Source organism: Oryctolagus cuniculus, chromosome 14, assembly GCF_964237555.1.
Source record: "Oryctolagus cuniculus chromosome 14, mOryCun1.1, whole genome shotgun sequence".
Lineage (NCBI taxonomy): Eukaryota > Metazoa > Chordata > Mammalia > Lagomorpha > Leporidae > Oryctolagus > Oryctolagus cuniculus.
The window spans coordinates 18,070,517-18,086,463 of record NC_091445.1 but is presented as its reverse complement, the minus strand read 5'-3'; the positions used below and the strand labels follow the sequence as shown (position 1 = coordinate 18,086,463).

At 41.8% G+C, this 15,947-nt stretch overlaps 2 protein-coding genes across 14 annotated transcripts in view; one reads left to right on the top strand and one right to left on the bottom strand.

The window, feature by feature from the left end:
• Window positions 1–15,092, top strand: part of SKIC3 (SKI3 subunit of superkiller complex) — a 91,801-nt gene extending 76,709 nt beyond the window's left edge. For all 9 annotated transcript variants that reach the window (XM_008261957.4, XM_008261953.4, XM_008261956.4 and 6 more), the window contains 4 exons: window positions 794–946; window positions 6,429–6,559; window positions 8,962–9,085; window positions 13,234–15,092. In XM_008261957.4, coding sequence (XP_008260179.2) covers window positions 794–946; window positions 6,429–6,559; window positions 8,962–9,085; window positions 13,234–13,308 — 483 coding nt within the window. In that variant the 3' untranslated portion in view covers window positions 13,309–15,092. The remainder of the gene's footprint in view (window positions 1–793; window positions 947–6,428; window positions 6,560–8,961; window positions 9,086–13,233) is intronic.
• The window catches only part of FAM81B (family with sequence similarity 81 member B), a 122,182-nt gene that overhangs the window by 35,092 nt on the left and 71,143 nt on the right, over window positions 1–15,947 (bottom strand). The window contains exon 10 of one of the 5 annotated variants that reach the window (XM_051854004.2): window positions 6,601–6,623. The exons of the other annotated variants lie outside the window; for them this stretch is intronic. Coding sequence (XP_051709964.1) covers window positions 6,616–6,623 — 8 coding nt within the window. The 3' untranslated portion in view covers window positions 6,601–6,615. Of the gene's footprint in view, window positions 1–6,600; window positions 6,624–15,947 lie in introns of those variants that run through there. 5 annotated transcript variants of the gene reach the window in all.

The window sequence follows — 15,947 nt, the reverse complement described above, 5'->3', positions numbered from 1 at the left end:
TTTATCAATGTGGTAGATTACATTGTCTTCCAAATATTAAGATAGCTTTGCATTCTTAGAATAAACCCTACTTGATTGATACACTTCTTTTTATATATTGCTGAAATCAATTTGCTAATACATTGTTGAGAATTTTTGTGCCTATATTTATGAAAGAAGTTAGACTGCAATTTTTCATTCCTATAAATTCTTTGTCAGGTCTTCATGTCTGTTATTATTTCTTTTGTTTTTACTTTTTAAAAGATTGTGTATAATGTTAACATTATTTGTTTCTAAACCATTTGGAAGAATTCACTGTTGAAGTCATTTAGGCCTGGAATCTTATTTATGGAAAGTTTTTCAGTTACAGACTACATTTATGTAACAGCTTTTATAACCCGTAATTTTTGTTTCTTGGGCACAGAACTTAAATCATTCTTATTTATTTATTTTTATTTATTTGAAAGGCAGTGAGACAGAGATGGAAATCATCCTTCTGCTGGTTCACTCCACAGAAGCCCACAGCAGCCAGGGCTGGGCCAGGCTGAAGCCAAGAGTCTGGAACTCAATCCAGGTCTCCCAGATGAGCGGCAGGGTCACAGACACTTGAGTCATTACCTGCTGCCTCCCAGGGTACAAGAACTCAAACCCAGGCATTCGGATATGGGATTTGGGCGTCCTAAGTGGCCCTTAACTGTGTGCCACTCACCCCTAACTAAAACTTTCAGCTTCATCGGAGTTTATTGAATGTGTTGGGGTGGGATCCTGGACGGTACTAAATTAAAATCCTCTGCCTTCTCTTTCTGTTGCTCAGTGGCTGGCGTACGTGTATCAGTCCCAGGGAATGATGAGCGCTGCAGAGATGTGTTACAGGAAGAGTCTACAAGTGGCGTCCCAGCAGGGCAGCTGGAGCGGAAAGCTCTCAAGTCTACTGAGACTAGCCCTGCTTGCATTAGAAGTCTGCAGGGTAAGGTCTTGTTGTAGTTGTGATCATAAAGCTTGAATGTTTAATCTTTCTTTAACATGAAAGCTGTTCACACAGCTTACTCTGTTGAGCTCCTTTGTTGTCTTATAGTGCAGTCTCTTCATTGACTTCATATTCTGGGTTCTTAATGGACATAAAGGTAGCAAAAATCCATAGACCCTGCAGAACATTGTCAGTGTTTGGTGTGAAAACAGAGATCACTATTGTAAATGGTGGTTTGCAGCAGAATGTACACTCTTTATTCTTCGGTGGTTGAAATTAGAATTAAATCCAGCTACTCATCCACAGACAACATGCCAGTGTTTAAAATTTCAGTCGCTTCTCAGTTCAGTTTGACATTCCCTCAGAGGGACTTCTGTTAACTTACAACTTGACATGCTGTTTTCTGATGCCAATTTACATATGTTAATCTGCAAGTCTTATTTGCTGGTAGGGAAGAATTCTTAAAGAGCCATGTTTAAGTGAAGGGAGGGCAAGCTGCGGGACAGGGTATGGGATGTAATCCCATTTGGTGTTTGTGTGTGTGGTGTCTGTGTCGACAAGTGCATGTCTCTAAGTAGGCCATGTGTGCTTGTGTGTGCATGTACTTACAGAATTATATGGGAGGGTAGATAAGAAACAGGCAGTCACTATAGGAACTAGGAAACTTTCTCAGCTTTGGTAGAATTACGGTTGAACACATGTAAGTGTTCCTCAGGCCAGCGTCCATGTTCTGTTCATCATTGCTTTTTCATTCTATCTTGTACATAGGAGGGTTTTTGTTTGTTTTTAATGAATGGGCAAATAGTATTGTGGTCAAATTTGAGGTGATTTGGGTGGAAAGGAATGGTGGTAACAGTAGTTGTAGATCACCCACCATTTGTTTGTCTCATAATTATGTTTAACAAAGGTCTTTCTAACCTTGGTAACCGGTGAGCTGTGAAACCACATGTAGTACTTACTGTAACGTGCTCTTGAGTGTGTGAACTGGAGAAATGGATGCTATTGTAGCCTAACTTACTATGTCTTAGTTATGAATGCTATTTTTTTAAATGCTGGGAAATTTTACATCTGACCTGGAATAAAACAAATTAGTAATAGCTCTAACAATAGCAAACACATGTAGCATTTAGTCTGTTCTAGGTGCTGTTATAAGTGCCTCACTCACTAAATATACTGTCTCTGTAATCCTGTTACAAATGGGGAGATCAGCTTGCAGAACAGGAATACCCAGGTATACTGCACCTCAGTCCACTGCCACCACGAGAGTATTTTCTTTAAGAGCCTGTATTCTGATTCTGCCATTTACTGCTGGGAAATCTTCCACCAGTTTAACTGTGCAGAGCCATTTTCTTTGTCTGTAGTAGTGGAGGTATCTTCTTCATCTTCTTGTTGGGTTGTTAGGAATATCAAATTAAGTAACATTTACAGATAACCTTTGTGACCTTCAAACACTATCCAAATGTCATTTGTTCTTGTTAAAAATTTGATACCCAACAAATGTATCTCCTTATAATTTTTATTTATTTTCATTTGATTTGAGAGAGAGAAGTAGAGGTGGAAAGACAGAGAGAGATCTGTATCTGCTGGTTTACTCCCCAAGTGCCCACAACAGATGGAACTAAACCAGAGTGAAGCGGGAGCCAGAATTTAATCCATGTCGGGTGCAGGGACCAAAGAATTTGAGCATCGTGTGCTGCCTAGGGTATATGTTAGCAGAGAGCCAAAATTGAGAATGGAGCCAGTGCACTGTCCCAGGCACTCCGGTATAGGATGCGGATGTCCCAAGCAGCACCTTGATCACTGCACCAAATGCCCAACCCCCCATTTCTTATTACAGAGAAATAAAGGAGTTGCCACATTTGCACATAAACAACTGGCAGTGTGGGGAAGATGGAGATATTAAAATTAGTCTGTTTTATGAACTACTTAATGTGTGAGAATAGATGAAACAGATATTAAACTGAAAGTTTACTTAAAATGTTACATGTCCAATTCCAAAGTAAGATACCAGATGAGGATAGGCATTTTAAAAAATTACTTCTTTTCAATAGAGAAGCAGACAAAGATCTTTCATCTATTGGTTCACTCCCCAAATGCCTACAACAGCCACAGCTGGGCTAGGCAGAAGCTGGGAGCCAGGAACTCAGTCTGAGTTGCCTGTGTGGGCAGGAGGGACTGAAGCACTTGAGACATTGCCTGCTGGCTTCCAGGGTATGCAATAGTAGGAAGCTAAAATTGGAAGTGGAGCCTTGACTCAATCCTAGGCATTTTGAAAGGGGCTGTCGGCACCCCAAATGGCTTCTGTACCCCTGCACTCCCTGCCCACCCCGAATGATACAGATTTTGAAGTGGGAAAATCTTAACCTGTAAAGGAAGCTATAGCAGCTTCAGAAGAGTAGAGTTGGAGGTGACCTGTGAAGGCATTTCTTAGGAGAGAGCTGTTGTCTCCCCCGTAAACCCTCTCAAGTTTCCACAGACACACAGGTGAGGAAGGGACCCTAATGGGGAGAGGGACTTTGACATTTGTCCTCTGAGGTCCTGAAGGCGTATGTACAGAAGCTTGCGGACAGCTGTCTGAAACGTGCTTCAGAGGCCGTGGTTCTCAGGTTACTGAGATGTTAATACAGAGAAGAGAATGCTAGTGTTTCAGGAGAGTGGCCTCACTGGAGACACAGGGGAGGGGGGCAGTTGCTGCAGATGGGATCCCTGGTACTCTGAGTTTGTGAGATTTAGAAATGGGTGCAGCCAAGTGTGAGAGTGGACTGGCGTGGGCATTATCTTAGATCCTGTCCAGGAGGGCTGCCCACAGGGGTCATGGAATCTTAGCAGAGAGGAAGCTAGAGTTTCCGTATTGCTACAGGATGTGCAGCGAGTAAGCAGAATGCAGTTTGGATGCCCCTGTCTCAGATGGTCAACTTAACAGGTTTTTTGGCTGTACAGTGATGGGAAAACCATATCCATTCCATAGAAGCCGTGCTTTGAATGTTGAAGTGTGGCCTCTCCCATGTTAACGATACACAGAACGATCCACTCAACGCCAGGCAGCGGCATTGAGCGTGGCTCCCAGTCACCCTGTGCCCACCAAGACGGTGGCGCACTGTGCTGCTGGGCGAGGGTGTCAGTAGGTTAGGTGCGTTAAGTGCATTTCTGACTTACAGTATTTGCAGTGTATGCTAGGTTGATCAGGACACAACCCCATCATAAGTCGAGGAGCCTGTGTCCGTTTGCCCAGGTTAGCAGAACTGCAGGTGAGCAGGGCTGCCTTGGTGGTCTGTGTCGGGCATGTGTATGGGGCTCCACACTTAGCCCAATGCTCTGCAGTCGCCTTCCTGAATTATTAATAATTTTTGAACAAACAGCCCTGTGCTTTTATTTTGCACAAGGCCCCAAAGGCTACTGTAGTGCGAATGCAGCTAAGCAGCTATTTAAGAAGTTAGAATCTGATAAAGCCAGCCTGAGGGGGTGGAAAAAACAGTTTACAATGCCTGTCAGGCCTGGAGAGCTTGACACCATCTTACCAGTAGAACACAGGATTGTGATAATTTCCCAGAGGCCTGACAGCACAACTCAGAAGAAAAGGCAGGAGTATTAGAGAAGAGACAAGCCATCTGCCGCTGTCTGAACCCCACCCTAGCCTGGGAGCTGAAGGGCCTGGGAGGGAGGTTCAGGTTCAGTGAATACCTTTCCATGAAGAGTAAAATGTTGAATGGAAGAGGACATCATTTGTGATGAAGGAAACATTGATATGACTCATGAGGACTGCTATAATTTACATCCAGGAGCAGAGAAAAGGTCCTCTTTGAATATATTTCAGAGAGACAGGGAGACAAAAAGAAAAGTACACTCTGATCACATTGTTCAATTTTCCAGTTATATGAAGTAATCTTTGTACTGATTTACAGAAAACTTGATATGATTTCTTGGAACTTAGAGAGTGCATTATTAAAAACATCCAGTTTTGTGTTACTATTTTTTTCCCTTAAATTTGAAAGGCAGAGTTAGAGAGAGAAGGAGAGACAGAGATCTTCCATCTGCTGGTTCACTCCAAACAACCAGGTCACAACAACCAGGACTGAGCCACGCAGGAGCCAGGAGCTTCTTCCGGGTCTCCCACAAGGGTGCAGGGGTCCAAGGACTTGGACCATCCTCCACTGCTTTCCCAAGTGCATTAGTAGGGAGCTGGATCAGAAGTGGAGCAGCAGCCGGGACTCAAACTGGCACCCATATGGCATGCTGGCACTGCGGGCTGGGCCTTTAACACGCTGAGCAATAGCGCCAGCTCCAATGTTACTGATTTTTAAAGAGATTTTAGAAAAATTTGCTTCATGCTTGCCTTGTGTTGTTTACCTTCTCAGATGTACCCATTGTCCCAGTGCACCCATTTTACATAAGATGTCTCACAGCCTCTGTTCTGTTTTCAAGCTCATTGTAACTTCCTCATCCTTGATTACAGGAATTGCTAATGCCTGCACTGCACTGAGAGATTACTGCCCTAACACCTTTAGAATTTAGTATTTGAAATGGACTGCATATTGGTTCATTATATTGACTTCATTAATTTTAATAAAAAATTGTAATGCATTTTCCTTATATAATTCAGTAGTGTTCATTTTATTAACAGTTATTTTTGCATTGGTATGTATCATAAAACTAAACATTCATAACCCAACTAGTGAATTAATACATTAACATTTCTCATCGATAAAACATTTAAAAATATTTACAGTATTGCCAACTTTGACTTAGTTTTTTAGAAACATTATTTGAAAGAGAGAGAGGTCTCTTATGCATTGGTTCACTTGCCAGATGCCCGCAACAGCCTGGATGTCTGGAACTCAATCCAGGTATCCCACACAGGTAACAGGGATACAAGTACTTGCACTGTCACTTGCTGCCTCCCAGGGTACACATTTGCAGGAATCTGGAATCAGAAGTGGCCCCAGGACTCGACCCCAGGCACTCTGATGCGGGATGTGAGCACTCTAAGTGGTGTCTTACTTAACCATACTGCCCAGCATCTGTCCATGCCTTTAGCTTTTAAATCTCTAATCTACTTTGCACTTTGTTTCTATATTGAAGTTTTATTAAAATAGTTTAGCCTTTCCTGTTTCTTTAGATAATTTTTGAAATGTGGAACTTTATCATTACCAGTAGAAGAGCTTATTGGTCAAAGTTAAGATTTTTATATTTGGTAGATCAGAGGCTTACTAAACCATTGATTTATTCACCTGTGTAGCGTGGTGCATTTAAAAAATAATAATAATGTAGTGTTTTGTAAATGGTGTCTCTTCTTTGAGGCCTTACTTCCAGCCTACCCTTTGTAGCACCTTCAAGGAAGGAATCAGATCTTCAGTAATGTTCAGTAACTGTGTTCCTTGTATCATTTGTATAGATAGGCCAGCGCTCAATCAATGAGAGCTGAACTGCGTTCTTTTAAAGTAAACGTCTTAAAAACTTGGAGTTAATATGTATGTTTTTGCAGGCTAATATTTCCGGTGACCACTGGCCATCCTTGGTTCAAGAAGCTACTGCTGAAGCCATGAAACTTTGCTTTTGTCCACTGGCTGTTCTTTTGCAAGCCTTGTTACAGTTCAGCCGCAAAATGGGGGCGAGGTATGGAGAATCTTTGTTCATTTTTTTTCTTGGATGCTTCTTCACTTTAAATCTACCTAGGAAACTGTTAAGGAATGATTTCTAATTAGTTTAGCAGACTTTGGGGTTATTCTTTTATCTTTATCCACTTTGGAAGGGGTAGTTCAAGCAACCCAATAAGAAAAAAAAACAAAGTTTTGGATTTAAGAAATAATTTGATACATAAATACAGACCAAGAGGTTTGGCAATAACAACATTTCAAGTGAAGGCCTTTGAGGGTTTTGTTTGTTTTAAGATTTAATTATTTGAAAGGCAGAATTACAGAGAGGCAGAGAGAGAGAGAGAGAGAAAAGCCTTTCATCTGCTGGTTCACTCCCCAAATGGCTGCAATGGCCAGGGCTGGGCTGATCCAAAGCCAGGAGTCAAGAACTTCCTCCAGGTCTCCCATGCAGGTACAGGGGCCCAAGCACTTGGGCCATCTTCTGCTGCTTTCCCAGGCACAGCAGGGAGCTGGATCAGAAGAGGAGCAGCCCGGTCTCGAACTGGTGCCCATATGGGATGCTGGCAGTGCAGGCAGCAGCTTTACTCGCTGTGTCACAGCACTGGCCCCAGCCTTGGAATTTTGTTTTCAGCTTTACGATGAGCCAACAGTGTGGTGTGGATTCTTAGAGAAAAGACCACAGGACCCAAGTTCAAGGCTAAATTAATAGGAGCTGTTTGCTAATGCAGTAAGCCATGGAAAAAGTAATAAAAAATCAAGACAGAGACATATTGTTTGTAAGTAGTATCGTCTCATATCTAGAAAATCCAAAAGCTGCTCAGATTAAAATATAAAAATCCAGGCAATATTTTCGTTAGTGGGTAGGGATAGGGCCAGAAATAAATTAGAAGAAAATTACTTAAAGGTCATATAGATAAAAAAACATATAAGAGTATGTGAAAACTCTGAAAATAATATCCAGCTCTAACAGCTGTCACACATAATACAGAAGACCAGAAGTAAAATCATAATTCAGGAACAAACATTACTGGAACTTGATAGATATTGTAGAAAAAGAGCTTAGCACATGTAAATAAGAATATGTGGCAAAAGACATCTCCAAAAACAGGGATGAAGGAAGAATTAAGACCCTGTGGCTGGCCGGCGCCGTGGCTCAATAGGCTCATCCTCCGCCTTGCGGTGCCGGCACACCGGGTTCTAGTCCCGGTCGGGGCACCGGATTCTGTCCTGGTTGCCCCTCTTCCAGGCCAGCTCTCTGCTATGGCCAGGGAGTGCAGTGGAGGATGGCCCAGGTGCTTGGGCCCTGCACCCACATGAGAGACCAGGAGAAGCACCTGGCTCCTGCCTTCGGATCAGCGCAATGCGCCAGCCGCGGCGGCCATTGGAGGGTGAACCAACGGCAAAGGAAGACCTTTCTCTCTGTCTCTCTCTCTCACTGTCCACTCTGCCTGTCAAAAAAAAAAAAAGACCCTGTGGCTAATCACCACTTCTATCATTGTTCATTAATGGTCGTTCACATGTAGCTGTTTTTGTCTGTGACCAATTTTACTAAGAAATACTTTTCAGCTGTAATTTTTACTTTTCAATGAACTCTTTATGTTGATGCACTTTGTGGGTGACTTGGAGAACACTAGTCCCCTTTCCCCCCTCTAATCTTGCTAATACCTCTCTTATTTTTATCACCTCTCTAGACTAGCCCAAATAAATACTAATCTAAGAAAAAGTATACATACTATTTTATTCCTATGGAAAAATTTCAAAATGAGTTATTTAGTTCTTGCTTCAAACCAATTGCTACTTACAAGATCCTTCTACTTAGCAGTTTTGAAATTACTGCTGTTTATGTTGTTTCTACCAATACAGATATAATGGGGTTCATATATGTTAGTAAATTAGAAAAGAAAAAGATAGACTATACCTGTAAATCAGCCTGTTAATACAGTGGGTTTGCATACTGTGTATGTCCTTGGAACTGTACAATGAAAGCCTGATACTATACACTTAGCTTCTAGTGTGGAGGGTAAATATTTCTTGTCTCCATGTGTCACTTTTGTGTTATTTATTGATTTTTTTTCTGCCTAGTTTCAAAAAGATTAAAAGTGGACCCTCCGAAGTGCTCATAAAGTACGGCTCTTCTCCCCTTTCTATTTGACATGAGCCTTAGTTTGCTTATTTCAGAATGGGACTAATAACAGCAGTGGGTTCTGAATATTAATTATGACCACATGTGTAAAAGTGTAGCATATCAGGCACAGTACCTACTGCAGGATAAACACCCAAGAAATATTAACCATTTTTGTTTCCTTTATCATTATCTGGACTAAAAAATTGTGAGTAATCACATACCACATGCATGTGTGAGGCTTGTGTATGAAATAATAATTTATTTCCTTTGGACTAAATGTAAATTCTTTTTTGCAGAGAGACACGGCGACTTTTGGAGAGAGTGGTGTATCAGCCTGGGTATCCCAAATCTGTTGTATCAACTGCACGTTGGTATCTGCTGAGACACTTACATGCCAAAAATGATGACGAGCTCATTGAAGTAAGACCTTAATTTTATTTAAGATATTTCATCTTGGACCTAAAATGTGTTAAGAGTTCTTTTTCAAAATTACTCCATTTTTATGACTGAACTTCAAAAAAACGAGCATGTAATTCTTGGGCCAACAAAAGACTACAATGTCAATTGTGTCATGTTTGAAAATAGGAAAGCATTTATGCTTATGGCTTCAAGGTTAAATCTCTATTTTGTATTTTGCCATGGATCAATTATGAAGTTCCTGTTTTGGTATTATAAATATCAGAATCCAAGTTATTGGACATAAGTAACAGGACTATTAAAGCTACGTTTAGAAATAGTTTATACAGGTGTACATGTATCAAACATCACATGGTACCCGTAAATATATACAAAATCCTGTGTCAGCTGAAAATTAATTCACTAACTAACTAGATAATAAAAGTAGAGTAATGTAAATTCAGCCTGTGTATGTGCTAGATGACTTACAGGGAATCTGCTAAGTTTTCTTTGAGAGTGATTATTTGAAAGGCAGAATCCAAATTAATGGCAAGTCCTGAGGCCCAGGGCATTGGTTTAAAACCCTGGGGTCGTAACTGGTTATGAAGTAGGAAGTAGTTGTGTACCAGCCATGGATGACATAGGGTTTTACTTCTTTATTTTTTGTAATGAAATAAAGCAGATTCATGGCTATCCTCACACTTTCCTCTGCCAGTGAATTCTTGTAAGCTTTTCTAAATGAGGGAGGATAGAATTATAGGAGGCTTGCCTAATTGGCCGTACTTTCCTGTGAACCAGTGAGAACATCACAAGTTTAAGTCATTCGTCAGATATACTGAGTTTTATAAAAAGTGGAAAACTGCTGATCTAAAGCCCTTATTTAGTGAAATTTATAGCCTTGCAAATGTGTTACCATCCAAACCTAACCTGAGGCAGTACCAAGAATCAACTTTTCCTTCCTTCCTTCCTTCCTTCTTGTCTATTTCTGTCTTTATGCTTGTCCTCCCTCCCTCCCTCCCTCCCTTTCTGCCTTCCTCCCTTTTCTTTGAAAGGCAGAGTTAGAGGCAGAGGTAGAGATAGAGAGAGAGAGAGAGAGATCTTCCATCTGCTGGTTCATAACTGCAGTGGCTGGAGCTGAGCGGATCCAAAGCCAGGAGCCTCTTCCGTGTCTCCCACATGGGTGCAGGGACCCAAGGACTTGGGCCATCTTCTACTGCTTTCCCAGGCCATAGCAGAGAGCTGGATCAGAAATGGAGCAGCCGGGACTCGAACCGGTGCCCATTTGGGATGCTGGCACTGCAGGCGGCGGCTTTACCCACTACACCACAGTGCCGGCCCCCTTCCTTCCTCTCCTCTCCTTTTCTTCCCTTTTCCTGTCTTTCCGCCTTTCTGTGTTTCTGCCAGAAAGGAATGGCTTAACTGTACTCAATTTTTTACCTGCTGTGATATTAGAAATAGATGAACAAAATGGTTTAGTAAAAGGCAAAGCAGTAAAGCAAAGGAAGGAGATGCATAAGTTGGTACTGGTCTCGCGTTAACATCACAAGAATGGCATTATATTTGCCTGCCCATGTTTAGCTTTGCTGCACCAGGAATGTGATTATTCCTTGTAGCCTAATCAGTTCAGTTTCTCAACCTCAGCTCTACTGAGGCTGTGGACTGGATGATTCTTTGCAAGGAGTGGTGCGTCCTGTGGAATGCTGGGTGCTGGGCAGCAGTCTTAATCTTTCAAAGCACTAGAAACCAGAAGCGCTGTGCTTCTCCCCACTACCCTGCTGGTGCCAAACAAAAACATGTTCTCCACTTGTCAAATGCCACCTGGGGTCTAATCACCCTGGTTGGGGACCACTGCTTTAACCTATAGGTAATACAAGGGTACATCAGAAAGTTTGTGGAAACTCTGCTTCATTCTGCCAGTGCCTGCAAAGGCCAGGGCTGGCTGGGGCAGGGGTCAGGGTCAGAACAAGGAGTTGTGGCCGGCGCCGCGGCTCACTAGGCTAATCCTCCGCCTAGCGGCGCCGGCACACAGGGTTCTAGTCCCGGTTGGGGCGCCGGATTCTGTCCCGGTTGCCCCTCTTCCACGCCAGCTCTCTGCTGTGGCCAGGGAGTGCAGTGGAGGATGGCCCAGGTGCTTGGGCCCTGCACCCCATGGGAGACCAGGAAAAGCACCTGGCTCCTGGCTCCTGCCATCGGATCAGCGCGGTGCGCCGGCCGCAGCGTGCCAGCCGCGGCAGCCATTGGAGGGTGAACCAACGGCAAAGGAAGACCTTTCTCTCTGTCTCTCTCTCTCACTGTCCACTCTGCCTGTCAAAAAAAAAAAAAAAAAAAAAAAAAAAAGGAGTTGTGAAATCAATCCGTGTCCCCCACATGGGTAGCAGAAACCCAGTTACTTGGGCCATCACTGCTGCCTCCCAGGGTCAGTACTGACAGGAAGCTGGAGTCAGGAGCTAGAGATTAAATCCAGGCACTGCAAGGTTAAACACCCACTCTGATGCAAAAAAAAATTTTGAAATCCTTGCATAGTTTTTTTTTCATAAATAATACACATTTTTCTGCTAACTTTCTGAAGGTCTTTTGGATATTCTTCTTTATTATTATTTTTTTAAAATGTATTTTATTTATTAATTTGACAGGCAAAGTTTGAGGGAGATAAAGAGAAGGAAAGAGATCTTCCATCTTTTCGTTCTCTCCCCAAGTGGCTGCAATGGTCAGGGCTGAGTCAGGTGGAAGCCTGAGACCTAGAACTCTATCCAGGTCTCCCAGGTGGTTGTCAAGGTCAAAAGCTGCTTTCCCATGCACATTAGCAGGGAGCTGGGTTAGAAGTGGGCATGCTGGGGTTAAAACTAGCTCTCCAATTTGGGATGCTGGCGTCGCAAGCAGTAGCTTAACCCCGCTGCATCACAGCAGTGGCTCTTGGACGGTGTTCTGATGTGCTGTGTGGTATAGGAGAAAGGGTGGGCAGGGGTGCTGGGTGCTACTATATTTTGTTATGGCCACTGCAGTAGAGGAAATCAGTAGCTTGGAAAGGAGATAGAATCTAATGGGGTGTTCATATTATCTTTTTAAAAAGTGTTTTATTTCTCCTTGAGTTTTCTTTAAAATGTGTGTGACAATTTCTGCTGCACTCTTTCTGAGATGGTTCTGACATGTAAACACATAAGCCGATATAGGCATTTAAAATTGCCTTGGAAAAGGTAGAGTATACAACAATAAATTGGGTTAAGTGTCTCATACTTTAACCAACAGTTTTAGCAACATAATTTCTCTTTTACTTGAGAAAGCTTATTAGACTAATGTGCACCCTGGGAGGCAGCAGGCGATGGCTGAAGTACTTGGGTTCCCTGTAACTCCTGTGGGAGACACAGATTAAGTCCCAGCAAGCTGATCAGAAGCAGAGGCCTGGAGACTCGAACCAGCACTGCAGTATGGAACATGGCTGAAAAAATTCTTGATAAACCCCCTGATAAAGATTCTTGATAAAGCTTAGCACCCAGGGTTAACAAAGCTGTTATTTTAAAAGGGAGCAGTATCATTTTACAATTCTATGCATGAAATGGACTTTTTGGGTAAGGATTTAAAGACAACAATATTTTAAACAAAGCCAACCAACAAAAACCTTTAAATTTTTTTAGTTTCTTTTCAAAACATTTAATCATTTTTTTAATTTATTAATTTGAAAGACACAGACAGACTGCTTCATTCCCCAATGTTCTGCAGCAGCCCAGGGCTAGGCAAGGTCAGATCCACAAGCCAGGAACTCAGTCCAGATCTCTCACATAGTGGTAGGAACCCAAGTACTTGAGCCGTCACCTGATTAGTAAGAAGATGGAATTGGGAGTGCACATGGGACTCAGACTAGGGGCTTCCATCTGGAATGTGGGCATCTCAAGAGGTATCATCACCGCTGCTACAAATGCCTGCACAACCTTTAGTTTTTACCCAGTGCTGACAGAGGAAGCAGTCAAGATGCTGTTACCCGTGCCTGTCTCTGATGCTGGCTTTGGTTAAGCAGCTCATGTCAGCAGGGACAGACTGCACAGTCACTTTTTCTTATGTAGTCTGATGTTGTCTTTTCAAGACTGCTGCCCTTTGACATGCTTGGCTTTTATGAATCTGAACAGAGATATGGTTAGTAATCAAAACCCTCATATTTCTGCGTGATTCTCCTGCAGGTGCTGGTCAAGAATGCTGAAACTCACAGAGATACAAGGGCATTGAAACTGCATCAGAAATTATCCTCACAATAACAGCTGAGAAGCAAAGAAAAAGGCTGTACAAATGAAGCAGTGAATCAGGACCTCCCCAAAGCACCATTTTTTTCTAAAAAAAAAAAAAAAAAAACCATCATCATCATCTATTTCTTTTCTTTTTTTTTTAATCTAAAGAATTTAAAGTTCTTAAGTTAGGGATGTAGCTTTCCGTTAACTGTTTACCTAATTTTAAACTGAAAGCGTCTTTGATTTCAGAAGTCCACAGTGCAAGGAAGTCCACCATGCGCTGGGTTGCTCACCAGTTATTTCTAAACCATGGCTTCCTGCTTGTGCATGGTGCACAGAATCTTTCTTTAAGCCCTTACAGTAAAGCCTTAATAGCCACTTTCTAAATAATCTGCAAAAGCAGATTAGTGCAATGAATAATTTCCATTTATTAAATTCAGTTATTTTTTCTTATAAATTCTGGAGTTCAGACCAAGTCACCATAAAATCCAAATAATCTTCTAACTTATTTTGCTAGTGATTCATTCATCTCAGATTCTATTGAAGAAGCATAAGAGTTGAAAGCACTCAGGTGCGTGGCTGCATTTAATGGAAAACAATGCTATCGATGTTTACTCAATCATGCATTTCCTTCAATTATGATGAAAAACTTGAACTTTCTGAAATAAAGTACAGCGTCTTACTTCCTTTATAGTATCAGTATGCGAATACTTTAAATTTCAAATTTTAAAACTTGAAAGCGTAGTTATCTATTTTTTTCATAAAGCCTTTTACATATTTAAAGAAACTATATGCTGCTTATTTTGGATTTATGATTTTAAAAATGTGGACATTTACATGTTATTTATTATACAAAGATAGGTGGTTATATAATCTATGTGAATGGTTTTTCTGAAACTACAGGTTTACGGTGTTAACTTCTGAGCTAACATAAACTGATAATCTGTAATTAAATTGTATTTCAAAGGTTAATCTATTGAGCTGTAATCTGATGTTTCCGAAATTTGGCTAACCTTAATAACCATTCAGACCTAGGTAACCAGTCTTTGCAGATGAGAGGGCCTAGGACTGCGCGCTCCAAAGGCATGCCTAAGAAAGTCTGGTATTTGTGCAGCGATTCTTCCCTTCCTTCTGTAGCAAGATTAAGCACACTCCATTCTCTGTGTCTTCCTTACCCTCACAGCTGGCTGCTTTTAATGGCCTGGCCCTTAGCCAGAGGTGCCCTGTGTGCGAGGCTGCCTGTGCAGCCTGGTGCCCAGGAAAACACCCCAGCCATTTCCCAGAGCATGGGCTGGCTCCGTCCACTAAGTGCTTCGGGTTGGTTCTTGGCCTCCGTCTGCTTTCTGGTGTCACCTGCTTCGCCAGGGTACTTCCACGGGAGCGTGGACTTGGTTAGCCTCGGCCCCAGGCCCACAAGTCAAGGGGTAACCTTTTGACTTCCGTGCCAAATTCCCACTGCCAGGGGCCTCAGACCCAGGCTTTGTAGAGAGGAGAGCTGGGACGACACCTCCACTAAACCACCTGAGGTCATTCTTTCCTGAGTTATGTGCACATACCCTTTCTTAACCCTGGTGTGTCAGCTTCTCTTCAGATTGTTTTATGCCAGACTAGGCTGAGTGTCCATAGGATAGTCACTTAATACTGGCTTACAAAGGAGAATGGTGCTAAACAGTGTCTTAAAGCAGAGGAAGTGTGAAATGCATCCAGCATCACCGGATTCTAGGAACTCTAAAAGTGGCCTGCATTTCCCTGCAGTTTATACATACGAGTCATTTGAGGAATTCAATTAAAGGTTATTTCCTGAAGAACCAACAGTAAGCATTCATACTGTTATTTTATTGTTGTTCTGTGTTGTTTGAGAATGGTAGTACATTTTTGGCAATTTTTTATCCACCACTTGGCTATTGATTAATTAGATGTTTATAGATTAGTTTGGCATGTGATGATTTCCTATGGTAAAAACATTTTTGGTCACAAGTAAACTTCTAGGAACATTATGTATTTGGGGTCACTTGTCACATTTCTTGAGATCTCTCTTTTAGTCACTTCTTATCAGAAACAAACAAAAACAAGCAAAAACCAAACAACCAACCTCGTTTAAAATGCCATGCTCTTTTTTCACTTTACAAAGTGAGCAGTTGACAAATTACTTTAATTTGGGTTTCTACGAAGAATAGGGTTGGTTGGAAATACTCAGGTTGTACAACAAGGGAATTAAAAAATGTGATGATTTAAAAACAATTTGAGGCATTAGGTAAATGCTATCTGTCTTGGGGAAATTGCAAAGGAATACAGAAATCAAGAATGCTTTGGAGTGTGAGTCCGTGAGGCTTGCAGATTCATTTTAGTGTTCGTACGTTCAGAAATGTGGAACTCTGGATGAACATCTTTCCGCAGTCTTTCTCCCATTTCAGTTGCAAATAGAAAATTCTGAGGCTTCCATGCTACCTGTTTAAGATGTAGCTCCCAGCTGCATGCTTAAGTAAGACCTTCAGTTTGTTTATTGGCTTTGATTTGGCACTTTAAAAAGAACATTTATACATCATACAGATACAAAAATATTTCCTTATATAAAGACTTTTCTTATAAATGAAATTAAGAAGTCGGAAAACTCTCCGAGTGTCTGCCCCATTCTTGGTTGAGAAAGCGTATCCACTTCTGAGCTGTTG